A 26,157-nucleotide genomic window follows, 5' to 3' on the forward strand; every position below is an offset into this window, starting at 1 on the left:
GGAGGCATAAGATATAGGAGTTTAGAACCTGGGCTCTGCAACCAGACAGTTTGGATTTTAAGCCTTGTTTCTGTCACTTACCAGCCATGTAGTCCTCCGGCAAGTGACTTAATATCTTTGTGTTTCTGTTTCCTTTACAGTGTAAATAATATTATCTAGCACATAGGATTATTCTAAGCTTTAATGAGTTAATACATTTAAAGTCCTTAAACCAGTGTCTTAACATCTGGCAAACACTCGATAAATTTACGTATTTATTGTTATGCAATAATGGAAATAAATAATCCAGTTATTCTAGTAATATTAAAAACAGCCTAAGATGGCAAGTGTCCCACTGAACAGAAGTCTGTGAGAAGAAACCCCCTCACTTAAAGAAAAAGAATGGAAGCAAATACCAGAGAGAACTGTGGTTTGCCTAAGACCAAAACAAAAATGATCTGGGAATTGTAGCCAGCCCCTTTTCTAGTTTCATTGTCACCAGGCTTTGAGAGTATCGTTAAAGAGTGACAACTTATTTTTTGAGGAAATAGGTAACTGGGAGGTGGAGAACATCCAGGAGCTTAACCATTGTTTCAAAATCATCTGGTATACCTCCCCTGGGAAAGCTTGAAAAGGGTTCCAGACCCCTTGGAGCCTCTAAAAATCCTCAGCCCCAAACTCACAGCTACTGTAGCTGGCAGATGAGGGATGGGGCAGGAGAACGTACAGAGCACTCCAGTCTGTGGGTTCTGAGCTGCTCGTGAATTTCATCAGCCTGGGAGAGGTAGGGGCCTCATCCTATTCACACGGCTCTGAGGGACCAGACCTTCTTGGCCAGACTTTTGGTTCCCTGGGATGTTTGGAGACGTAAGAATCTCAGATTGCTCTGAGAGCCCTTCACTCCATTTAGTCCAAAGCTCTTTCTGCTTTAAAGACAAATTCTGGCATCCTCCAGGAACCCCAGCCCAACCAGGGTTCAGAATGTGTCCTGGACTTTCATTCATTCTTGTTACAGCACCTCCACCAGCAAGAAGATGAGCTCAAGTGAAGTGCTGGACACACTATAAAACCATGCCAGTTCCTGCTGGGTGTGGTGGCTCACGCCTGTAATCCCAGCACTTTGGGAGGCCAAGGCAGGCAGATCACGAGGTCAGGAGATCGAGACCATCCTGGTTAACACGGTGAAACCCCGTCTCTACTAAAAAATACAAAAAATTAGCTGGGCGTGGTGGCAGGCGCCTGTAGTCCCAGCTACTCGGGAGGCTGAAGCAGGAGAATGGCATTAACCCAGGAGGCGGAGCTTGCAGTGAGCCGAGATCACGCCACTGCACTCCAGCCTGGGCCACAGAGCAAGACTCCATCTCAAAAAAAAATAAAATAAAATAAAAATAAAAAATAAAAAATAAATAAAACCATGCCAGTTCCCAAAGAGGTCATTTCCTTATATTAAGGGACCTATTTTCATACTTATTTTAATTGCACATATACAATCTTAGCATATTCCATATCCAAACAACTTCCTACATGTACTGCCTTGCTATTTCCAAGGAGATTATACTAGGCAATATTTGGCATCTATGAAATTTAAGATTAATATGGAGTTTCCTAAAGGAAAACAAATTGTTAATACAAATTTGTCAAATAATGACCCTGCACTTTCAAAAATTATACTGTAGAATACATGCTGACGTTGGCATTATCAGGGCAACAGGAAGTTCTGAGAGTTAATTTAACTCAGTAATCCTCAGGGAAAAAAGATCACTGGAAGAAATCTTTGCAGTGTCAAAAGGAAGGAGCACACAGAGTGGAAATGACAGGGTATGTTAAAATTATTATGATGGCAAAATTAAGATCATTTGTTCTTTATATTTTTCTATACTTTCCAACAATTTTACAGTGACAATCAACTTATTTGTAATCAGAAAAAAAAACAGTTTTAAAAAACAGTGTTCTTAGAAGCATACAGTGTAAACGATGGAGGCAATTTAAAGGTAAAATTTGTATTTCTTCTAAAAAAATCAAAAAGCAGAAAAATTCTGCCTGTTTCTTGGTAAAAGTCAGGTTGACCACATTTTCAAAAAGAAAATTGAGAGCATGATCAGAAAGGTATAAAAACTGAACAAAAAAGATAAAATACTCAAAATGAAAAGCATATTTTCCCAAGAGGGAAAAAAAAGGCACTAAAATATTTGTCCAGAAGAAGAAAAGTGAATACAAGCCAATAAAGTTATAAAAAAGAGAGAGAGAGAGAGAGAGAAGCTTCCCGGTTCCTTGTCAATTTAGAGATATAAGTGTTAAAATTTCTCTGAATTTGAATGCAATATAAATTTCTTCAGAGGGTGGTTTAAAAAAAAAAAAATCAGGCCAGGTGCGGTGGCTCACGCCTATAATCCCAGCACTTTAGGAGGCCGAGGGAGGGTGGATTACCTGAGGTCAGGAGTTCGAGACCAGCCTGGCCAACATGGTGAAACCCGTCTCTACTAAAGATACAAAAATCAGCCAGGCGTCATGATGGGCACCTGTAATCCCAGCTAGTCAGGAGGCTGAGGCAGGAGAATTGCTTAAACCTGGGAGGCAGAGGTTGTAGTGAGCTGAGACTGCACCACTGCACTCCAGCCTGGATAAGAGAGTGAGATTCTGTCTTTAAATAAATAAATAAATAAATATCACACAGCTAAAAAAATAAGCTTAAGAAAACACTGGGTTTGGGCTTTCTCCCTCTAATCCCAAAACTCCCTGCATTGCTTTCCTTTATCTGGAGGCCCAGCTTTCAACATTTGTGTCCTAGATGCTGCTTTGTGAAAAGGGGACAAATGGGAATGATATTGTATCTTGTGATATGCTATTTATTAGGAATCAAAAAGGCTTCCTCCACAGGAACCAAGTGGGTTAAAAATGAAATTCAACACTTTCTCAAATTCAGCATGTAGCTTTGGGAGAAAAGGAGAAGTTTGGAAAAAGAAAAATATTACCCAAAAACATTTTTTCAAAAAACGTAAACCACTAGTGTCGTCTTTCTAGCAGTTCCTGAAGGGAAATAATTCCTTTGCATTCAAAAGCATTGAGCTAGGATAAACAGAATTCTAGGAGACCAGGGTGGGGCACTTGCTTCAGCGGATCAATCGCTGAGAATCAGAACAAATTAAGGATGTGAGGGTTGGGGGAGGCAGCAGAAGAGACTGCGGCCCAATACAGCTGGTTTCCATGTGATTAGAGCCAGAAGGAGGTGAGTGAGGAAGCTGTTGGCAAGTGGCCAGGAGCTGCCCAGGCTGAGATGGAGTGCTGTCCTTAAGGCCACCTACCCTAGGGGAAGCACAGGCCAAACATGCCCCCGAAGGAAGCAAAGAACAGTTCCATCCAAAACACAATAGCGGAGCCAGGCTCTAGATTGGGTCTTCAAAACAGAAATACACCAAGTCCCTACCTGCATGGGACCCACAATGTAAAGCAGACCTGTGAATAACCAACTTCAACAGGAGGTGGTCAGGCTGGGCGCGGTGGCTCACACCTGTAATCCCAGCACTTTGGGAGGCCAAGGCAGGCAGATCACTTGAGGTCAGGAGTTCAAGAGCCTGGTTGACATAGTGAAACTCCATCTCTACTAAAAATACAAAAAAAAATTTATCTAGGCATGGTGGCACGTGCCTGTAATCCCAGCTACTCAGGAGGTAGAGGTACGAGAATCACTTGAACCCGGGAGGCGGAGGTTGCTGTGAGCCGAGACTGTGCCACTGCCCTCCAGCCTGGGCGACAGAGCAAAACTCTGTCTCAAAAAAATAAAAATAAAAAGAGGTTGTCAAATTTATGATAGAAAAAATATAAAAGCCCAAAGGACAGTCACTTTGCTTAGCCAGAGCTGGAAATGCTGGGGGAAGGAAGGCCTCCTGGGGACAGACACTTCAGCTGAAATTTGGAAGAAAAATAAGAGGCTGGTAAGCAAAGGCTCCAGGTAAGCAGAGCTCGCCCTAACTAGGTACATTTGGATACAGCACCAAGAGAAAAAACTGCAGGTCTATGGTAGTATATGGAAAAGAAACAACTGAATAAAGAATAGGTTAAATGTTCCTGAAAAGAAATATTGTCCCTTTATCAGGACAATAAAACAGATAAAAAGAGGTTAGCAATGACTTGTACTTTCCATCAAGTCAATCCCTTTTGGCCTGGAAAGTCACCCCTATTCTGTGTCATTCTTCTTCTCCTTGCTGTCTCTGTCTTAAACACACATTTCTTGCATTTTTACACTGCAGTCATTCACTAAAATGGTTTCTGTTCCAACTCATTGTGTCACCAATACTGGCAGAGAGCAATTCTACGTTAAGCAACTTAAGTGATAAGAATGCATCTGCTGGACAGTTGCAGTTGGGATCACACCTGTAATCCCAAGACTTTGGGAGGCTGAGGCAGGCAGCTCGCTTGAGCTCAGAAGTTGGAGACAATCCTGGGCAACAAGGCGAAATGCTGTCTCTACAAAGGATACGAAAATTAGCCAGGCATGGTAGTGTCTGCCTATAGTCCCACCTGCTCAGGAGGCTGAGGTGGGAGGGTTGCTTGAGCTGAGACTGCAGTGAGCCAAAATCATGCCACTGCACTCCAGCCTGAGTGACTATACTGAGACCTTGTCTCATTAAAAACGATAATAATAATTTTTTTAAAAATAATAATCTGCTCCTCTTAGAAACACCTTACTCCAGAAATGCTGACTTCAGAGGACTTGGATCGTGATGGGGTATTAGACTTGTTTCTCAAATCTCCACATTTAGTCAACTCCTAGGAATCCCATTCATTCCTCCCATTGCTGAGAATCCAGATTTAAACTGAACAGGGAACAATCCCATGGAAGTATCTTTGTATTAGAAATTGCAGGACGGTAGCAGAGAGAATTTCCAAAGAAACCAACCAACTTAAGGAACTCCATTAAACTACATATGAGAAATGTAGGGTCCTACAGCAAATGACTGCTTCTAGCAGTGCATGCTGAGTATTAGCAAATTAAAAGCAGATTAGACTTTGTTTAATTGGCTATATCAAGGCTGAAAAAAAAAGATTAAATTAAATTATAAAAGACTAAATTAAATTATTTTTGGAAGACGCCTAGTTAGATTCAAATTTTCAAATGGCCATTGTACAATTGACTCATCCCATCTACTGGAGTTTATGCTAAGACAAGAAGTGGCTTTTATTCACCATGAAATCTGACCCCTATGCCATTTGGCTAAATGTCTTGCATGGTTTAGTCCCTCAGTAAAAATAAATTGAGTTTAATTTAATTATCAATCTAAGATTTGTATAAATATTTTCTCTTATAAATGTATAAAAATTTATAAGACTTTTATAAATATTTTTTCACTGGTGATTTTAAAATGTGGAAGCCTCTGAGAGGATGGTATAAATGCTTGTAGAATATTCATTAATTTTTTTCTTATAGTACTTTTAGTTGCTTATATTCTTATACTTTGACTAAAGTTTCTTTTTAATTAATTACTTTTTATTTATAACAGATATAATAATTGTGCATATTTATGGGATACAGTGTGATGTTTCAATGCATGTATACATTGTGTAATGATCAAATCACGGTAATTACCATATCCATAACTTTAAACATTTATCATTTCTTTTTGGTGACAACATTTAAAATTTTCTATCTTAAATACACTACATTGTTATTTGCTATAGTCACTCTACTGTATAATAGAACACCCTACTGTATAATAGAATAGAACAATACTTTGTCTATATGTTTTTCCAATATGCCAAATTTCAATAAAATGTGTTTTTAAATTGTAGTTACTATGCTCCTGGGAATTCTTTTTTTTTTTTTGAGATGGAGTCTCGCACTGTCACCCAGGCTGGAGTGCAATGGTGCGATCTCAACTCACTGCAACCTCCACCTCCTGGTTCAAGCAATTTTCCTGCCTCAGCCTCCTGAGTAGCTAGGATTACAGGCGCCCACCACCAAACCTGGCTAATTTTTTGTATTTTTAGTAGAGATGGAGTTTCACTACGTTGGCCAGACTGGTCTCAAATTCCTGACCCCGTGATCCACCCGCCTCAGCCTCCCAAAGTGCTGAGCCACCGTGCCCAGCTCCTCCTAGGAATTCTTACGGTGGCCATCTTGCCCAAGATGACAGAAACACTAGTCAGTTTCACCACAAATCTTGGTCAGCATGAGGAGAGTACTAAACTTGGTCAGATGCGTCAACTTTGGGAGTTAGTGAGGAAATGGGTAAACAGAGTTGAAACAGAGACTTCACTTCATTGGGGAGGTTAACAGCATTTCCTCTGCTCCGCTTTTACAGAAGTTAATGAATATGTGGCCTCATCTTCTTCTGAGTCATCCTAACCCAAAGCAAACCTTATGTCAACACTTGGTGTAAGGTGATCCAATTTGATAAAATTACTATTTATCTCTAATCCTTTAAGGTTCTTTAAGTAAGTTTGCTTCCATGATCAAATTAATATAAAAGACTCACTAGTGAAAGCTTAATGGAGCTCTAATTTCAATCATTTTGTTTACTCATAAAATATTCCCCTATCATAAACTTTGAAAAAATCCACCCTGTCAACAGATTTCACTATGATCACACCCTAGGCCATTATGGACTTCTGGGAGTCCAGCCTGAATAAAGACAGCAGAATCAGAACATCTATTATGAGGAAACTTTTCTGCAGATGTACAAGAAGTCTTCTGATGTTTATTTTTTTAATAAAAAGCTCATATTTATCCTTGCATACTGATTTACCTATTATGCAATATAAATATTTTGATCACAAATGACCTTTTCTTAAAGTGAGATACCTTAAGAAAAAATTTCTATTTATAGTACTTATTTTGTCCATAAACTGCAGCAAACATTTCCAGGTACAAGATCATTGAGGCATAGTGGATACATGGATGTGTGCAGACACTGCCCACCAGTCATGCCACGGTTGAGTGCACAAAGTTCTCCCAGCCCTCTTCTCTAACCAGTGCTCCAGGAAGCCACTGTCCCCAATCAGAATTGGCATGAGATGGAACCACTTACCATCTTACTTCTACATGTTTCTGATTGCCTGTGTGCCCTGGGATATGTTCCTAGGTGATTCTGATACTTCTGGCCAGAAGCTTGTACACTTCAGCCCAGCTCTGCACATTCAACAACTGTGGCTTTATGCTGCTTTGCTCATGTCTGACCAAAGCAAGTTGCATAACCATACACACGGTCACAGGAAAAACATTAGGTAGAAAGCCACCTACAACCCTTTTTATTTTCTGCCCAGTCATTTGATCTGAAGTAAACAGGGTGATTTCTTTTCAAAGTATTAATTTGCTATTTCAGTATCAAGGTAGAATTCTGCTTTTTATATTTAACTTCCATGATTTTTAAAAAATAGATTAAATAAAAAAATTCATGAATTTACTGTGGATTTCAGTGAGTTCCCTTTTTTCAGCAAGTTTCCCCGTTTCTGTTATTATAGCATCAGGGCTAACATATTGGGGAAGTCACAGTCATACACTTCTGTTTTTTATTATACCCCTAAATCTGGGAAATCAATGAGATCTGACTATTTCTTTGTCAAAATGGTTCTGAAATTCACCTCATCACCATTGTCACCACCATAATCCTAGGGAAGACACTCTTCATCTCACTTTTATAATCATAGCCTCACAAACATGCACGCATATATACACACAGAGACACATACATATATTTATACATACATGTATATTCTATGTGCACATACGTATGTATACATACATATATACATAATATATATGCATATATCAGATACATATATACATATATAATGCATATATACACATATTTCATGTTTGTATGTATATTAAAAGTATCAAAAGACAGAAACATTGCCAAGTATGAGGAAATTATATGCATTTTTTCCACATCTAACAAATTTGGGGATGAAATGTCTCAACACATGAACACACAATAAATGCAAAACTTACCGGCTGACCTCCCCACCATCTATGATTAAATTTCTCTCGCCCTCGCAGATGAAAAGTGGCATCAAATACAGGATCATACATTGAATTGCCAACAATTCCATGTGATTCTGGATATAGCCCCTTTTTGTAAAAGCAAATTTATTGTTAAAATAACAATACAATAATCGATATACATTAGTTCTAGTATAAATTTTCTTAGCATAGAAGGTTTTATAGCAATACTTAATTTCCAAAATTATATAAGACATATATAACCTTCACTGTGTATCTGTTTGAGCAAACATGAATAATATCTATGGGACAAATTATAAGCCATCTGAGAAACTTAATATGATTATAAGAAATTTAATATTGGGGTTTTTTACTACTGTAATTTAAGAAGATGACAATAATTTTTATTACAATAAATTCACCTTTAGTTTGGAATGTATACATGTGCCTCCAAAGAAGCTTCTATTTCTAAATACGCTTTTCTTTCTTTCTAAATTCTATTGCTCCCCAAATCAATAAAAAAATAAATAAATAAACTATGTTTTAAAGAAGAAAGAGTGGTAGAATTTGAAGTACCTGAAAATTAAAACATAGCCCTGAAGTCAATATTTTTATTTGCAAATTCAGAAAATAAACAATAGACCCTCTGGTATTTGAGAGAAGTTTAATGTATGTGTTCAAACAGAACTGCACCTGAAAAAAGGTTTCAGCTTTAAAGTTGGAATGAAGTTCAATCACCCACAAACTTGTAAAAGGCATTTGCTGTGAACAAATGACCCAGATAAGATGGAAAACAGAAAGATTTTGTTTGAGCACTAAGGAACACGTTCTAAAAGTAAAGTCTCCCCTTTAAAGTCATTCCAGGATGAAATCAGCCCTTTGAATGTGTATCATTTGAAAAAATACTTACAGTGGCCAAAGTATATAAGTTAGGAAAGGTTTTAGTTGGGTACACCGGCCTCATGTAGGGAGAATGTGTGCCACACGACCCTGGAAAGATAATTGCAAATATTAGAACAAGAGAACCAACAGGAATTGCTTATAGAAAATCCATTTTGTAAACACTCAGACACGTGTTACCTTCACTTCTGTATTTCAAATAATAAAACACATTTAAAACTACATGCCCATAGATCTCAAAGCCCACAGCCCACTGGTTACTGTGGAGATCCTGGATTACAGATAAGAACACAGATTATGGAAATTACTTACTTAGTTTTTCAATATTAGGCATGACTTTGCTGCCTTTCTTCATGTATGATGCGCGGAAGCCATCCACGGAGAAGATGATTAATGGAGGGCGAACAAACCTTAAACAGTAACACATTAAGCTTTTAGAAACATTGCCACAGAGTTGCCATTACGCCTAGTGATTCTTAATAATGGGAGCAATAATTTCCAAGAAAAAATTTCAGCCGGGAGCGGTGGCTTACACTTATAATCCCAGCACTTTGGGAGTCCGAGGCGGGCTGATCACCTGAGGTCAGGAGTTTGAGACCAGCCTGGTCAACACAGTAAAACCCCGTCTCTACTACAAATACAAAAATTAGCTGGGCGTGGTGGCGGGCACCTGTAATCCCAGCTACTTGGGATGCTGAGGCAGGAGAATCACTTGAACAGGGGAGACGGATGTTGCAGTGAGCTGAGATCGCACCATTGCACTTCAGCCTGGGTGACAAGAGCGAAACTCCATCTCAAAAAAATAAAATAAAATAAAAAAACCAAACATATTCATTTAACCATTTAACCACAAGCCAGTCGTAGTTAAATCAAGACTTCCCAATAAAAATATTCTGTCAGTCATTCATTATCTGAATTCTTGTGCATGAGATCTGTTAAGTTATGGTACAAATGAAAAAGTCATGAAACATTTCTGTTTTGTAACAAATAACACAGTGACCTGTTATTATTCATTGGTAGCTTTTTTTGAGATTAGCTAACAAGGCTGCCCTTTCTGCCTTGTTCTTCATGTCTGCGAAGATCATTTTTGTTCCGGGGATGTGCTTCTTGGGATTCTCCAAATACTCCATTGAGTGTATCCTCTCCCCAGGTGATGCTTTTGTTCTTATGGGCCTCTGTATAAGAGAATCCAATGGCCTGATCTGTCTTCTCCGCAAAGAGACCATGGAGGTTTGACCCAGCCATGTGTTTGCCTCCCTTTTCAACAGTGTGGAACTGGGCACACTTCTGAACAAAAATGCTCTTGCCTTTTTCAATGTCACCCATATTTAATTCTCTCTTTGGTCGCTGGTGCTATAAAGGTTCCCATTCAGACGCCAGATGTCCCACTGCCTTGGATGCCTTTTTTTTTTTTTTTTTTTTTTTTTTTAGAGGGTGTCTTTTCATCCAGGCTGGAGTCCAGTGGCACAATCTGGGCTCACTGCAACCTCTGTCTCCTGGGTTCAAGCGACTCTCATGCCTCTGCCTCCCAAGTAGCTGGGATTACAAGTGCTGGCTAATTTTTTTTGTATTTTTTTTTAGTAGAGGCAGGGTGTCACCATGCTGGCCAGGCTGGTCTCAAACTCCTAACCTCAAATGATATGCCCGCCTCAGCCTCCCAAAGTGCTGGGATTACAGGTGTGTAATCAATAAGTAATAATTACTTATTGGATAGCATAGTTTTAAAGGTTCTCTAGGCTTCCTCTTTCATTCCCCACCCCCCGCAAAATAGGCAAAACAAGAACTCCAGAAAAAACAATACTGAAAAAAAGTCTTAGCCAAAACATTCAGATGCACTTTGTAAAATCTTCAGCTGAGATGGAATATAGGGGATGTTCAGACCCCAATATGTGCAGAGGTGATTGGAGAAAACTGGGGGGAAGAAAACTATCACCATTTCAAGACGTACCTTCGACCTTTCGACACACGAATTACTCCTAAGTATTCATAAGTTTGCCTGTACAAGAGGATTTCAGTCCCACATTGTTTCTAAATACTTCTCTTTTCATTTCCTGTGAGAGTTTATCAGCTAATACATCAAACTTCAAAATAGTCATAAAATACACTCACCCTGCAGGGCATTCTGGGGCCTTTATTTCCTCACAGTCATCATCAACCCAATGGGACTCTCCTATAAGGAAAAATGGGTAAATGTATTGTTGAATCTAATTACAAATGCCATGCCTTGAAGCTCACAATTCCGGGATCTGTGTCCTGTTTGATACTTTCTTTACGGGATATCACCAAAAAAAAAAAAAAAAAATTCTGAAAAAAAAATCTAGTGTCTGGTTTGGCTTATAAAGTACACCCATACATGATGGGAAAGCTAAGATTTAATAACCACAAGTGGTGAGGTGTTTATTTGAGCCTTCCGAGTCTAAATGGTTTGTAGATTAAAAAAACCAGTGGCGTCAGTGAACAAAATTTCATGTTTGTATCCCTCCAGAAATAAACTGTTTGGTCATTAGATGGAACATTCTTTTCTCCACTGCTGGAGATCTCAAAGCCATAGAAAGCATGGCAAAACTTCCCTTTAGATGCTAAAAAAAAAAAAAGGCTTAGAATCTACAGAGATAATAAGTGGAAGATTACAATAGAAAGATTATTTGCCAATAAATCTCCATACAGCCCTTGAATTTAGAAAGAAAAAAATGCTAAATTTCACTTTTTATCTTCCACCAAGATCTAAGAGCATAATATCGAGAATGGAGAACAGAAAAGGCCTCAGATAAAAAAAATAAGCTTTCTTTTGAAGAAAATAAAAATTATCAAAAAGAATATGCCTTAAATTATTTTAAGACAATCAAAAGTTACATGTCCTGAACAGAAGTAAAATTTGTAACCAACACATTGAAGAAATTGCTCCCATGTAAAGAGAACTGGAAATCTTCTCTGGTCAATAAGACTCTAACTACTGGACAATGGGGTAACTACTATATTCCTTAAAATAAAGAAGATTTACTACACGTATAATAACCCAGAGCACACATGTGGGCCTCACAAAAGTACTGAAACTAGAATTTTAAAACAGTAAAAGCCAATGCTTAATGATTCAATGATCAATGATACCAAGGGCTTCTTTTTTTAAAAAAAAATTTATTTCTAACAGCCTTTGTGGCTTCCTGGTACACTTACTACACAGGAAAATTCAAAAGGAAAGGGAAATAAATTCTCAACCAATTTTATGCTTCAAAATAAAAGCATAATTATTGGGTAGGGGAAATTAACAATACAATAATTGTTTGGGTATGGGGAAATTCTTCAAATATATTAATATAACACCCTCTTGCCACAACTAAACACCTTACATATTGCAGAACTGACTTGATTTTTTTCCTGAAATCTTTTAATGAACTTCTTAAATGTTCCACATCAGAGATAATGAAAAGGACTTGACTTCGAAATTTAAAAAGTGACTTACAAACAATAGATAAAGATTCTTGGATCTTCCCATCAACTTCTATAAGTGGGTTGCATGGCAACTTAAACCCATTAAAGAGAGTAACTGCACCTTTTATATTTTCTGTAGTCCATTGACTATTGTTAATTATTGGAATAAAAGCATCATATTCCACAATCAACCAGACAAAGAAAACACTCATGCATATATGGCTTTGGGGTGTAACAGGAAATGCTGGCCCCCTCATCCCCTTTACCAGCAAGTACCCGCATCCCTGGGCAGTTGCCAATGCCTTGGTGAACAGCGTACATCCAGTGGATAAAAAAGCCCTGGCTCCTTGCCTCAAGAGTAGTGACTTGGATTTACTTTTCAGAGCAAGCAATAGAGGGAGGCGAGGCTAACTGAGAGCACGTCCTCACTTGTCTCTCCACACTCCTACTTCCCTATCCTGCTTCCCTTTCCTCCAACATGGTTTTCGTGTAACATATCCATTTCCTCAATAAACTGCATGTACCAAATTCCTGTCTCAGGCTCTGCTTCTAGAAAATTTGACCGAAAACCAAGACAGGAAATTTAGAAATCTCTTCATTATTATGGTTCTGTCTAATTAAGAAATTCTGGTTTCTTCCCTTGTTACTTTAGATCAGTGAAATGCAGAGTAGCAAAACTAATGAAGAAGCATGAGAAATTAAAAAGGACAATTCATTCCTTCCTCCCAAACTCATATCCAATGTGGTCTATTCCTAGCATCCAGGATCTCCTGGAGCACCTCCAGTTTTTATTCTTTTAAAGCTCAGGCCAATCCAAAGAAACACGTACCTTTGCAAACCACGTGGTAATTGGTACAGCAGTCTCCCCTGGCCAAGCAGTCCTCCGAGCAGTGACAGGCATTTTCTTCATTTCTGACTTCTCCACATCTGTCCTTAGTACACTCCCAGCCACGGGCTAAAATCATCCCAATAAAACATTTTCACTGCTGCACACTAACCAAATGAAAGAAGCCACAATTGCTTACAGGATTTCCAATGAAGAGAGCTAAAATCTCACATCATTTACTGTGCTTGTGAAATTTGAGTTGGCTGGAGGCCCAGAGGACATTTGGAGAACTTACAGATAACTTGAATTTCTAAGTTTTCAAATCAGAGAACAACATCAAAATGCAATTGGGTTCCTTTGGAAAAATGGGGCCCTGAAAGGCAAGCAAGTATCCCTACCATTCTTGAATTGTCCTAAAGGACCCAACAAATTTATGGCATCAAAGGTTTATGATAGGGCTATCTATTGTTGTAGGGACAGCCTCTATAGCTTGGCTCTTTTACTTTCTGAAGTGGGTGTGCTTAGCTTTATTTTTATTTTACTTATTTATTTATTTATTTTTGACAGAGTCTTGCTCTCTTGCCCAGTCTGGAGTGCCGTGGCGCAATCTCGGCTCACCATAACCTCCGCCTCCCTTGTTCAAGCAATTATCCCGCCTCAGCCTCCTGAGTAGCTGGGATTACCAACATATGCCACCACACCTGGCTAATTCTTGTATTTTTAGTAGAGACAGGGTTTCACCATGTTGGCCAGGCTGGTCTCAAACTCCTGACCTCAGATGATCCTCCCGCCTTGGCCTCCCAATGTGCTGGGATTACAGGCATGAGCCACAGCACCTAGCCTAAAGTAGCTGTGCTTAGCATTAATCAGTGTGATTCAAACACAAATAACAGGACAACTACATGGTTTCTATCTGCACCTGGAGGTTAAAGTCCTAAATAGGATGTGAAGAGTATAAAGGGGGCATTACAATATTTGCTCAAGATTCTAACCACTGACCCAGTGTGGTCCTACCTACAATGACAGGTCAGAGTTCCTACTTTCAACAAGCCAAGTAAATGGGTTACAGATTTCCCTCTGAGCGTACCTGATTGAGAGCTCACTGCTTAATTCTTACATTCAGAAAAATAACCTTTCTATTTTAAAAGGAGTGCTGTGTTTTTTGACTTTTTCATCTGCTAGAGTATAAGCACCACGGCAGGAAAAGTGACACATCTCTCTTCGCTCTTCTATTTCCAGTGGCAGACTGTAAGCCTGGGAGACTGTGCCTGGCACATGCTAGGTGTACAATCAATACGTATTAAATTAAGTTGAAAATGACCATGGAGATAAAATATAACTCTTTAAATTCAGAACTACTCTATTGAGAACTTTCATAGTTAATTCATTTACTCATTGACTCTTACACCGTGTTTTCCGTGTTCTCGGTGCCAGGATGTCATAAAGAACAGGAGAGACTAGGTCTGTCTTCGTGGAGCTTACATTCCAATTGGAAAAGACAGATCTTAGGCAAGTAAACCAATAAGCAAGATCATTTCAGCTTGTGCCAAGTGTTGTGAAGGAAGTAACAGGTGGCATTGATAGAGAAAGACAGGGTGAAATAGGTGCTACTGCAGGAAGTAGAATGGTCAAGAAAGGTGTCACTGAGCTAAATGAACACTTCAGGTCTTTATCTCTTAAAATATGTGATAAGTGGAAAAGAATGATTTTGAAAGCAATCCTGCCTCTTAGTAATATTCTACCAAGAGAAACTATTATTAGGTGAATACATTAATAAAGAGATATTATGGGCTGGGCTCAGTGGCTCATGCCTGTAATCCCAGCACTTTGGGAGGCCGAGGCGGGCTGATCATGAGGTCAGGAGTTTGAGATCAGCCTGGCCAACATGGTGAAACCCCATCTCTACTAAAGATACAAAAAATTAGCCGGTCATGGTGGTGCATGCCTGTAATCCCAGCTAGTCAGGAGGCTGAGGCAGGAGAATCGCTTGAACCCGAGAGGCAGAGGTTGCAGTGAGCCAAGATCACGCCATTGCACTCCAGCACGGGCGACAGGGGGAGACTCCATCTCGAAAGAAAAAAAAAAGAGAGATATTAGTTGTTTGGCATAAGTGCTACCCCTGCCCCTTTTGGTAAATCATTAGCCAGAAAACCATGCAACTACTATTTAATTTTATTCTTTTTAGAATTACCTTTGCATCCTGATTCTGCTCTCTAATATTTTTTGTTGTTTTGTGTTGTTTTTTTGAGACAGAGTCTAGCTCTGTCGCCCAGGCTGGAGTGCAGTGGTGCAATCTCAGCTCACTGCAACCTCTACCTTTCAGGTTCAAGTGATTCTCCTGACTCAGCCTCCCAAGAAACTGGGATTACAGGCGCCTCCCGCCATATCTGGGTAATTTTTGTATTTTTAGTAGGGATGGGGTTTCATCATGCTGGCCAGGCTGATCTCAAACTCCTGACCTCAAGTGATCCGCCTCCCTCAGCCTCCCAAAATGCTGAGATTACAGGCGTGTGCCACCATGCCCAGCCGTTCTGATTTTTTAATATCCCGTTTCCATTCCTATCTCTTCTCGAGGAGATTAAGTGCTTAGAATTGCTTTTCCCATGACCTGCTCTTCCCAATGATGAGCAATTTTCTAAGGTTGCTTTGACTATAGATATTGTGGAGTTTTTTCAATTCAAGGTGATTCTATCCACAAATAAACTTTTATTCCACTCCTAATTCCATAAGAAAATCACATCTACATTACTTACAAAAGAATATCATTATTAATAAGCTATGTTTATTGAGGAACTATTGTCTTTATGTACGAATGAAATAAAAAATAAATCCAGAGTTTAAAGTGAACTACACACAAAGGACAAGTCAGTCATCTGTGTAATTTTCAAAGCAAACATGGGAATAAACATAAAAAATATTTAACCTTATTGGAAAATAAGGAGGAGGTCACCTACCAGATTATTTTTAAAATATTTTTAAAAATAAGAGTATTCAATGCTGAAAAGGAAGTGATGATGAAATGCCCTTGTGTCCTTTGGTAGAAACATAAACTTTCAGAAGTATAATTTAGTAACGTATATTTAAATTTAAAAAATGCATATATACTTTGACCCCAAAATCCCACTTCCAAAAATTTATCTTAAGGAAAATAGGCAAAAGTATGAATACGCATAAATTATATTCATTGATACATCATTCATAATAGCAAAACTCGGGGAAATATTCATTTAATTACTTAGTGAATTAGGTTGCAACAGTTCAATGGAATATTGTGTAGCCATTCAAAAGGATGATGTGTATAAAGATTTATTAATACAGATACTTTCGCACACATGCATATATATACACACAGTTGGAAAAGTGCACATATACACATAGATACATACTGAAAACACACACACACAGAGTTATCAAAGTTTCACTGAAACATTGTGGTTTTTTCTAGGCAGTGCTCCCTCAGCAAAGGAGAATCTCAGAGCCTTTTGTTTTTCTCTTCATCCTTTTATTATTATTTGATATTTGATTCCTTCACATACAGGATATGTTATCTTTGTACACAGGGAAACGGACTATAAGATATTATTATATCCCATCCTTAATAAATTGAGGAACAAAGGCATGAACTACATGCAAAAGAGAACTAAGCTAGAGTCAGGGATTCATTACATTTTGCAAAGAATTCTAAGACCAGGAATCCAGTAGCTTGATATGACATGCCACAGACAAGATATTCAAGGTAAGGAGGAAACATAAAACATTAGTAAATTCCTTAGTGCCAAGCAAACACAGATTGCTGGCTTGAAATAATGTTTTAGAGCCAAAAAAACTCTGCTGGAACATCTGTTCCATCTATACATTCAGCTGACAATAGTCTCAGCAATTTAGTTTGCAGACCCACAACTAAAAGAAACTGGGAGAAGTTCCAAAGGAAAGCAACCCCCAAAAAAGTGGTTAAATGGTTGGAAAATGGATTCTGCAAAAAACAGCCTAATGAAGCTGTTCTTATTGCAGGGTCGCAGGAGGAAAACAAATCAGAACTAGTACGGAAGTTTATGTTAGACTTCATATAAATCAAGAGCTACCACTTAAGCAAAACACAGTAATATCTGTTTCTAATGATAACATGTGAAAGATAAAACTAACAGCAATGATAGTAAGAGTTAGGTCTTTGAAAGAATTGTCTAAGCATAAAAGTCCAAAAACAAGAAATAACCTGCCAAGGAAACTGTGGAAACTGCTTCTGGTGATGTCAAGAACAGGATTGATGGTTGTCTTTCTCAGATCGTTTGAGTATGGTGTTGTCCAGAAGCATAGTGGATAGCTTACAAGATATCTCAAAAATCCTATCTGAAATATTGGGCTTTGAAAACAGAGTAGGTGGGATGGCAGAAGTCCCCAGAGGTGTTTTTCTCAACTCATGTGCATTCATACAGAAGCCTGTATACCCTAATAACTGTTCCAGGATAAAAGAAATGTAAAGAAAGTCACAAAAAGTGTGGAGGAAGATTTTAGAGCTACCCAGAGCGTGAGACTCCAAACAGAATTCCGTAACAATTTTCTGTTTGCACAGACAGCAGGGAATGACAGGCACACTAACAGTTACTATACAATAAGATGAAGTAAAACAAATGCTAGAAGCTGGATAAGCAAGAAAAAAAAATCTTTTTTTAAGAATGTACACAATTAGGCCAGGCACAGTGGCTCACTCCTATAATCCTAGCACTTTGGGAGGCTCAGGCGGGAAGATTGCTTGAAGCCAGGAGTTCAAGACCAACCTGACCAACACAGTGAGATGCTCTCTCTTAATAAATAAATAAATAAATAAATAAATAAATAAATAAATAATAAAAAAGAACATACACAATTTTAGCCCACACGCCCTAGCAGTGAATGTGGGAATTGACAGCAAGATACAGAAAGGATGAAGGTGAAGAAACAACAAAAACAAAAAACATTTGCAAAACCAGCACATCATGACTGCAGCTGCAAAGAACCTTCTTCTACTGGATCTTGTGTGGAAACAATGGTCATTGACATAGGGTATGCTCTTCATACAACCAATAATCATTCAACAAACAAAACTAAAATCCACAATTTGGATAGACCAAAGCAGGGTGGCCACTCCAGGATGCATACAATAGCAGGCAGTCTTTAAGCCATCTACCTCAAGGTAGAGAGGACTCTTAAGTTACGTACCTGTCTTCAAACAGAGCTCATCAAAGTCATGGCAGCAACTGGTATAGCTCTTACACAAGTTGTCACAGCGACAGTCAGGAGGTCCAGCCTCTTGAAGTTCAAAGCACCTGCCCTTGCAAGATCCGGAGATGTTGGTCCACGGGGAGTCTGATAGCACTGCAAAGAACAAGAGGCAAAGACAATGGAGAGTGGTCGTGTCACCATGGAAAGGTGGCACTGGGAAGCTGTGCGGTGTGATGCTGCAGTGGACTCTGGAGGAGAAGACTGGCTCCATTACTTGCTACCCATGTACCCTGGGCAGGTTGCCCAACTTCCTTGTTCTACGATTTCCTCATCTTGAAAGTGGGGGACTCATAAAAGTAACTCTATGTTGAAAAGAGAATTAAATGAACCAATCCATGTAAAACACTTAGCCGCATGTCAGACATATAGAAAGAGGAACAAGTGTTGGTGATTTGTTCAATTACTATTTATAATTATTATTACTGCAAATCTGTGATGGTTAGTGCCCCTGTGGGTGCTAACGATGACCACAGAGAACAGTACCTTGATCTATATCCTTAGAAACAAGAGAGCATGTCCCTATTTAAAAATCCAAAACTTTTTGCAAGGAAAATTCAGCTCAAATGTTTCAAGAACGGAACGAATATATGAGATTGGAATAGAAGACTTTTACAGTTTCAGCTAGTGTTTTACAAATACAAGCTCTACAGTCTCAGCTTCTCAAAAAAATCCTCCATCAATATTTTCACATGATATAAGTGTATATCAGAAATCAAAAGAATCAACTAAAATTTGGGGAAAAAAAGAATTCAGTGAGATAAAAATTCCACAAATTTGTAATATGCACACAATATAGTTTCAAAATTAAATGGAAGTTTCATTCTCAATAGCGCCTAAATGATAAAATAGCTAGGTATTTTATTTGGTATAAATTTAATCATATGTATGTAGAACCTACATGAAGAACACAAGAGAAGTTTACCCAAAAAAAATTTTTTAAGATCTAATTAAGGTGGGGGCGAGGTGCCTCACACCTGTAATCCCAGCACTTTGGGAGGCCAAAGTCGGTGGATCATCTGAGGTCAGGAGTTCGAGACCAGCCTGGCCAACACAGTAAAATCTGGTCTCTACTAAAAATACAAAAATTAGCCCAGCATGGTGGCAGGTGCCTGTAATATCAGCTACTCGGGAGGGTGAGGCAGGAGAATTGCCCGAACCTGGGAGGCAGAGGTTGCAGTGAGCCGAGATCGCACTATTGCACTCCAGCCTGGGTGACAGAGTGAAACTCCGTCTTAAAGAAAAAAAAACTATATATATATAATCTAATTAAAATGAAAGACATACCACCTTAAAGGTAAAAATATCAATATTATAAAAATATTAATTCTTCCCAAACAAACCAGAAGACTCAATGCAATCACAGCCAAAAATATTGAGTTCATGAAACTTGAAAGAATATTAAATGCTTTTTTAAAAATAAAATACTTTGCCGGGCGCGGTGGCTCACGCTTGTAATCCCAGCACTTTGGGAGGCCGAGGCGGGCGGATCACGAGGTCAGAAGATTGAGACCACGGTGAAACCCCGTCTCTACTAAAAAATACAAAAAATTAGCTGGGCGTGGTGGCGGGCGCCTGTAGTCCCAGCTACTCGGGAGAGGCTGAGGCAGGAGAATGGCGTGAACCTGGGAGGCGGAGCTTGCAGTGAGCCAAGATTGCACCACTGCACTCCAGCCTGGGCGACAGAGCGAGACTCCGTCTCAAAAAAAATAAAATAAAATAAAATATTTTAAAATAGAAAACCTCTGAAAAGGAAAAGTAATTTGATAAAGACTAGATAGCAAAGTATATTCTGAAGTTAAATAATCAAAGTAGTTTGATACTAGAAAATAAGTAGATTAATGTTGTGGATGGGACCCAATCAGTGAGTAGGGCCTAGAAATAATTAAGTTAGATTCTCATCTCAATATACAAAATAATTTCTGATAAATGGAAAATATAAACAGCCTCATAATTCTTTCTAGGAATTAAAATTTTTGTAAAGTAGAATGTAATTTAGAAAGACCTATCAACATTTTTAAATGCTTATAAATGTTTCACCCAGAAATTCTATTGCTAGAAATTTACCATTTACACATATTTGCAAAAGTTTGCCAAGCTACATGTACAAAAAATGTCCATTGTTCATTGCAGTCCTTTTACTACAGGTAAAGAGATCCTGAAATCAACCAAAGTTGTTTTTCCCATCAATAAAGAAAGAATCGCTATATCCATAAGTGGACTTTTGCACCATAAGTGGACTACTGCACGCTCCTTAAAAAGAATGAGTCAGGCCGGGCGCAGTGGCTCACGCTTGTAATCCCAGCACTTTGGGAGGCCGAGGCGGGCGGATCACGAGTTCAGGAGATCGAGACCACGGTGAAACCCCGTCTCTACTAAAAATACAAAAAAATTAGCCGGGCGTGGTGGCGGGCGCCTGTAGTCCCAGCTACTCGGAGAGGCTGAGGCAGGAAAATGGCATGAACCCGGGAGGCGGAGCTTGCAGTGAGCCGACATTGCACCACTGCACTCCAGCCTGGGCGACAGAGCGAGACTCCGTCTCAAAAAAAAAAAAAAAAGAATGAGTCAGATCTGTGTAGGCTAATATGGAAAGATCTACAAAATACATAAATAAGTTGTTTAAAGAATAAATACAAGATAGAGTGTTATATATTAGACTTTGTGTTTAAAAATAGAGATAAACAGGGCAATAAGGCTAGAAATGAAGATAGAAATAAAAACAGAGCCAGAACTACAGACGAGTAAGAGACAGGGTAGGGCAGAAGGAGGGAGAAAATGTCCAAGTTTGCATCACATTTTTAAAATGCAGGTGTGAATAAACTCTTTCCTTCTGCAAGAAACAGTTTATGGAATTACACTTAGGGAAAATGAGAAAGAAAGGGGAAGAAGATTTTTACCTTCCTGTTGTTTGAAATTTCTAACATTCTACAAATTCACGGGTAGTTGCCTGGTCTTTTCGTTTGCTTACTTTCTCTTTCCTTCTCTCTCATTATATATACATACCATACAATAGATGTGTGTGTGGGTATGTATATTACGTACAAAATATATACTGTATAATATATGTCTGTGTGGGTATGTATACATATGCACAAAATATATGTCACATAATATATGTGTGTGTGGGTATATGTGTATGTACAAAATATATACCGTATAATAGATGTGTGTGTGGGTATGTATATATATGTACAAAATATATACCGTATAATAGATGTGTGTGTGTGGGTATGTATATATATGTACAAAATATATACCATATAATATATATGTGTGTGGGTGTGTGTATATACGTATAAAATATATACCGTATAATATATGTAAATATCCTAACAAATGTTATTGACATGTGATTTATAATTTTATTTTCTTATTTACATGCTTATGAATTTTTCATTTTTTATAATTCATGTCTTACTTTTAAAATCAAGAAAAAGCAAGAAGCAGGAGAAGAACAGATGTTAAATGTCACTTCTAGGTTCACCCAAGCCATTTATCTGAACATTCTGCTCATCCCTTAGTCCTTTGTCCTCGTTAAAGTCAGAGTCATCCAATCCCAGCCTTTATGGCATCAGATCAGTTCAACTAAAGCAAACAGATTTACCAGACCATGAGATGTGAAACACTTTTGCATGGTTGCTCCTAGGATGTTGAAAGACATACAAACCATCTGAGTTCAGTTTAGAAAATAATATTCATTTCCAATGCAGTGGTCCATAAAGCACATTTTTCTATTGTCTTTGACCAACCTATCAACAGTGCATGCTGAACCATAAGAAACCATGGAGGCAGGAGGGATTGAGAAGTAAAAAAAAGAAAAAAAAGAAAAAAATAAAGTCCTACAGTAAAAATAAATATAAGGAAAGTACTTACAATTGAATATTCCTTAAGGATACTGCTTAGATAGACTCATTTCAACAGCATTCTAGTAAATTTTCAGTAGAATTCATTCCCACGAGCTGCTTAAATAAATAAGCTTAGCTATGCTGATAGCTGAGATACTTCAAAGAGATCTAAATGCAATTTGTTTACAGATGTGCGGTGTTCCTGCATGCATTTGAAATTGTCCTGCAACCACACGCCTTGCTTTCCTTCATCATCATTTCTTCCCTATTTCTTTCATTCTTTTTTTTTTTTTCTTTTTTGAGGCGGAGTTTTGCTCTTGTTGCCCAAGCTGGAGTGCAATGGTGTGATCTCGGCTCACTGCAACCTCCGCCTCCCGGGTTCAAAGGGTTCTCCTGCCTCAGCCTCCTGAGTAGCTGGGATTACAGGCACCCACCACCATGCCCAGCAATTTTTGTATTTTTAGTACAGACGGGGTTTTACCATGTTGGTCAGGCTGGTCTTTAACTCCTGACCTCAGGTGATCCACCTGCTTCGGCCTCCCAAAGTGCTGGGGTTACAGGCCTGAGCCACCACACCCAGCCTATTTCTTTCTTTACTTTCAGAATATCTGTGTGAATCTTTAGCCACATTTAATCTTTCTTCACTCATTCACCTGATTTTTACTATTTTCTTACAACATTAGTCATTCTCTAAATTTGTCCTTTGCTTTGTTTTTGAAAAATAATTGAATCTCACTTAATAGTCGGTCCCTATCAGTTACAGTTCTTGCCAAACCTAAAGACAAGCAAAACTAAAGACAACTTTGTTAGGGTTAGCCTTACACTCATAATGCCAAGATGTATCTCAAAAGAAGTACTGTACTTAAGATCAAGTTATTGACAGCTTCAAATTAGAGTATATTCCTGGGGCTGGGTGGATTAGGATATACCTATGTCAAAATTCATTCTTGGATGACTTGAATTCAGCTGAGAATGACAGGAAGGAAAAAGGGAAGGTAGTTTGAGCCACATAGAACCTCTTATAGGCCGGGCGCGGTGGCTCACGCTTGTAATCCCAGCACTTTGGGAGGCCAAGGCGGGCGGATCACGAGGTCAAGAGATCGAGACCACGGTGAAACCCCGTCTCTACTAAAAAAAATACAAAAAATTAGCTGGGCGTGGTGGCGGGCGCCTGTAGTCCCAGCTACTCGGAGAGGCTGAGGCAGGAGAATAGCGTGAACCTGGGAGGCAGAGCTTGCAATGAGCTGAGATTGCGCCACTGCACTCCAGCCTGGGTGACAGAGCGAGACTCCGTCTCAAAAAAAAAAAAAAAAAAAAAGAACCTCTTATAAACCAATAACCCAAATAAATTTGAGCTGCTATCTCTTTTTGTTTTTCTTTTTTTCCTTCTGAGACAGAGTTTTGGTCTTGTCACCTAGGCTGGAGTGTAATGGCGTGATCTCGGCTCACTGCAACCTCCGCCTCCTGGGTTCAAGTGATTCTCCTGCCTCAGCTTCCCGAGTAGCTGGAATAACAGGCACCCACCACCATGCCTGGCTAATTTTTTGTATTTTTGGTAGATAGAGGGTTTCACCATGTTGGTCAGGCTGGTCTTGAACTCGTGACTTCATGATCCACCTGCCTCGGCCTCCCAAAGTGCTGGGATTACAGGCATGAGCCACTGCGCCCAGCCATGCTGCTATCTTTTTTTTTTTTTTTTTTTTTTTCTTTTTTTTTTTTTGTTTTTTGAGACAGAGTCTCGCTCTGTCACCCAGGCTAGAGTGCAGTGGCGCAATCTTGGCTCACTGCAAGCTCCGTCTCCTGGGTTCACACCATTCTCCTGCCTCAGCCTCCTGAGTAGCTGGGACTACAGGTTCCCGCCACCATGCCCAGCTAATTTTTTGTATTTTTAGTAGAGAGAGCATTTCACCGTGTTAGCCAGGATGGTCTCAATCTCCTCACCTCGTGATCCACCCACCTTGGCCTCCCAAAGTGCTGGGATTACAGGCGTGAGCCACTGCACCCAGTCTATCTCTTTTAAATAAAATAGAGTGAGTGTATGATGACACTCAGTAATGCCACACACTCCTATGTGCAATGGAAAAGACAATCTTGATGAGTGTACAAAAAAATAAATAAAATGATTAAATTAACGAATAAATAAAATAGAACAATAGAGTGGAATATTCACTCTGCCTTTCCAGGGTCTATTGCATCCCAGCCATCTTCTTTCATGACAAGCTCTAGTCCCAACTGTTTTCCTAGGAGTTCTGCAATCCACCTTCATATTCTTTTTTTAATCATTTTTTATGGATGAATAATAGAGGTACATAGTTTTGGGGTGATAATACATTCATGTAGTTGATAAAAATCACGTCAGTATACTTGAGTCTTCACATTCCCTGTCCTTCTCCCTACACCCAGCCTAAGGTGTTTAAAATCAAGAAAAAGCAAGAAGCAGAAGGAGAACAATGTTAAATGTCATTTCTAGGCTCGCCCAAGCCGTTAATCTGAACATTCCGATCATCCCTTAGTCCTTTGTTCCTGCATGCATTTGAAGTTTTTAGGACTTCTCTCTTTATTGTACCTGATGTAATGTCAAATAGGGAAAGATTATCTGATTTATTAGAAGTGTGAGTTTTAAAATCTGTTGTCTTCCTTTACTTGACCTAAATCAAGACAACATTGATGTAAGCACTTCAGATGTGTAACTTATTGAGAGGTGGGATGAAAACTAAAATATCAATGAACTTGTGATATCCCAAATTTTTCATCATTACTGAGATAGCCATAAAAGCTCAGAAAACAACTAAAACAAACAAAAAGTACTCTCAAGTGTATCAAGGCAGAAATACGTGATAAGTATGATGGAGGCTTGGAATTTCTTATGAGGCATTTGCTAATACCTTTATGAGATTCAAATTCTATTGCTGCCTTTTAAATTACATATTCAAATGATGTTATTTTACTTCAAAGATGCAAGTCAGTTCCAGAATCTTGAAAAACAAATGTTCATAGTTTTATATAGTGTTCTTTTTAAAAATAGAAACCTCAAATTTTAAAATACACATAGGTACATACAGGACATGTATAACAACAATGCAATGCATTTCTTATCTTTCACAGAAGCATAATTTCATGATTTAAAGAAACACCAATGTAAAACGTACTTTATTTCATTCAAATTCATAATTCTGACAGAAACGGGTACAATTACTTTTAAAGTCAACTTTATGTCTAAAATATTCCATCTTACAACATGTATAGAGAGGTAGGGTTGTAGAATTCTAGTGCCGGCCAGGCACGGTGGCTCATGCCTGTAATCCCAGCACTTTGGGAGGCCAAGGCGGGCAGATCACCTGAGGTTGGGAGTTCAAGACCAGCCTGACAAACATGGAGAAAACCCATCTCTACTAAAAATACAAAATTAGCCGGGCATGGGGGTGCACGCCTGTAATCCCAGCTAGGGCTGAGGCAGGAGAATCACTTGAGGTGGAGGTTGCAGTGAGCCGAGATCATGCCATTGCACTCCAGCCTGGGCAACAAGAGTGAAACTCTGACTCAAAAAACAACAACAAAAAGAATTATAGTGCCACTTGTTCCAGAAGATACAAAAAAACTGTTGATGATTTAAATTATTGGAAGGAGCCTAACTGATGACAAAAGTTACGGCCAAAACATTACTTCGTCTTAGGCTCCCAATCATATTTCCCTCGAAATCCCCCCCTATAAGATGCAAATACTCAAATCTGGATGATGGCCAATAGAAGAGGCAGTATTTAAGTTTGGAAACATTTAGCTTAGCCTAAAGCTGGAAGGTTCTTCTAAGCTTTGTCTGCTCCTGTTTATGATACTGCTCTCTATCTGTTCCTCCCATTCTCCTTGGTTCTTAGCCCAGGTGTTTCCTGAAAGTGAGAGTAAAACCTTAAAATGTGTTACCAGCTGTGGTTATACCACCTCCTTTTCTCAAGAGCGTTAAAACAGGACAAGTTCCCCTGTGTCTG

General features: G+C 38.9%; 1 protein-coding gene and 1 pseudogene across 7 annotated transcripts in view; both read right to left on the bottom strand.

The window, feature by feature from the left end:
• Positions 1-26,157, bottom strand: part of ENPP2 (ectonucleotide pyrophosphatase/phosphodiesterase 2) — a 123,619-nt gene that overhangs the window by 57,539 nt on the left and 39,923 nt on the right. For all 7 annotated transcript variants that reach the window (XM_030795467.1, XM_030795464.1, XM_030795463.1 and 4 more), the window contains 6 exons: positions 18,270-18,425; positions 13,077-13,202; positions 10,928-10,988; positions 9,131-9,228; positions 8,829-8,908; positions 7,928-8,047 (listed from right to left, as the gene is read on the bottom strand). In XM_030795467.1, coding sequence (XP_030651327.1) covers positions 7,928-8,047; positions 8,829-8,908; positions 9,131-9,228; positions 10,928-10,988; positions 13,077-13,202; positions 18,270-18,425 — 641 coding nt within the window. The remainder of the gene's footprint in view (positions 1-7,927; positions 8,048-8,828; positions 8,909-9,130; positions 9,229-10,927; positions 10,989-13,076; positions 13,203-18,269; positions 18,426-26,157) is intronic.
• Positions 9,829-10,220, bottom strand: LOC105739686 (annotated as a pseudogene).

This window comes from Nomascus leucogenys, chromosome 16 (genome assembly GCF_006542625.1).
Source record: "Nomascus leucogenys isolate Asia chromosome 16, Asia_NLE_v1, whole genome shotgun sequence".
NCBI classification, from domain to species: domain Eukaryota; kingdom Metazoa; phylum Chordata; class Mammalia; order Primates; family Hylobatidae; genus Nomascus; species Nomascus leucogenys.